This window comes from Penaeus monodon, chromosome 31 (assembly GCF_015228065.2).
Source record: "Penaeus monodon isolate SGIC_2016 chromosome 31, NSTDA_Pmon_1, whole genome shotgun sequence".
Classification (NCBI taxonomy): Eukaryota; Metazoa; Arthropoda; class Malacostraca; order Decapoda; family Penaeidae; genus Penaeus; species Penaeus monodon.
The window spans coordinates 32,804,030-32,805,347 of record NC_051416.1 but is presented as its reverse complement, the minus strand read 5'-3'; the positions used below and the strand labels follow the sequence as shown (position 1 = coordinate 32,805,347).

The 1,318-nt window shown below is 46.7% G+C and overlaps 1 protein-coding gene across 1 annotated transcript; it reads right to left on the bottom strand.

Annotated features, from left to right (window-relative positions):
- Positions 1 to 307: 307 nt before the first annotated feature.
- On the bottom strand, positions 308 to 1,221 carry LOC119593187 (cuticle protein CP1158-like). Its single transcript, XM_037942166.1, has 2 exons — positions 1,165 to 1,221; positions 308 to 1,035 (listed from the first exon to the last, which is right to left on the bottom strand). Exons 1-2 carry the CDS (start codon positions 1,174 to 1,176, stop codon positions 463 to 465), a joined length of 585 nt encoding a protein of 194 aa, XP_037798094.1. The 5' UTR covers positions 1,177 to 1,221; the 3' UTR covers positions 308 to 462.
- Between the last annotated feature and the right edge of the window lie 97 nt (positions 1,222 to 1,318).

The following is a 1,318-nucleotide window of genomic DNA, read 5'->3' as shown; positions in this document are numbered from 1 at the left end:
TACGCGAAAGGTAGAAGGATGGTGAATGAAGCAGAAAGTACTACTTTCTTACCTTTTTGTCCCGTCGAATTGGTTAAATTCTTTCTTGTTACCATCACATTTATTTGTGTCATGTTTGCCATTTCTATTGTCGGTAGGAGTAGCAATAGTAATGCTATCATTATCATCAACAATTTGTGTCATTGTTAGCATCATAATAATGCAGATTTACTATAGCTATATTTTTTCTTTTATCATTGCCATAATGAAATAATGCTAACAGTTACTTAGTCACGATGCCAAGGTATAACAAGATTGCAATAGAACATTTAAAGATTAAGAGTCTTTATTCTTTTTGATAACTATTATAGTGCCTTATCCTATCTGCCATATTCGCAAAACCTCCTTGCTTAGAAATTCACAGAATTCAGACTTTAACAAAAAGCGACGGTCATTCTTCCTGTTGTCAGATTGGACCATCTTTTACAAAGCTGGCTTCTGGATGTTCTGGCCGTCGGAGAGGACGATGCCACTAGGGCCTTCGTGGACAATGGTGGTGAAAGGCTCCCTGAACTGGATGATCTGACCCCAGTCGGTGATCATGCCGACGTCTCCTACAATATGGCGCTTGGTGCGGCCCATCGTGTTGAGGTTCTCGTCCAGGTGGATGGGTGGGCCGTTCTTCAGGATGATGCCACTGGGGCCAAAGTAAGCGATGTCGTGAGCCAGATTGTGGCCGAACTGTTCAATAGTGCCATCCTTACGCACGATTCCGGAGCGGCCGATGTTGCCAGCATTATTGACTAATCCAGCAGTGGAGCGCTTGCTGCGGCCCACCATCCTGAGGTCGGCGTCGAGCTGAACGGGTGGGCCGTTCTTCATGATGATGCCAGAGGGTCCGATGGAAACGATGCTGTGAGCAAACTCATGGCTGAACAGATCGGTGGAGCCATCCTTGCGCAGGATGCCCGAGGTGCCGATGTTGCCTGCCGGAAGGACCCAACCGGCGTTGATGGAGCGAGCACCAGCGCACGCCACCACCGCTGCTACCACAACCTGGCGAGGAATTATCATGCACTACGTTAATCCACAATAATTCAGTGTTTCTGATCTTAAATATATAAAAAATACCACAAGTAACGGCAAATTCACTGAATGTGCCTATGCTGAGTCTGCTTCACTCACCAGGAACTTCATGTCTGATCGCTGGAAGTATCAGAACATCTGATGCACCAGTCTCCACACCCGCCATTATATATACCCGTCCGCCGCTCCGTGGCCTCCAACACTCGTCCACCCGGCCATTGTCTCTATTAATACTGCACAGTGGGTATATATT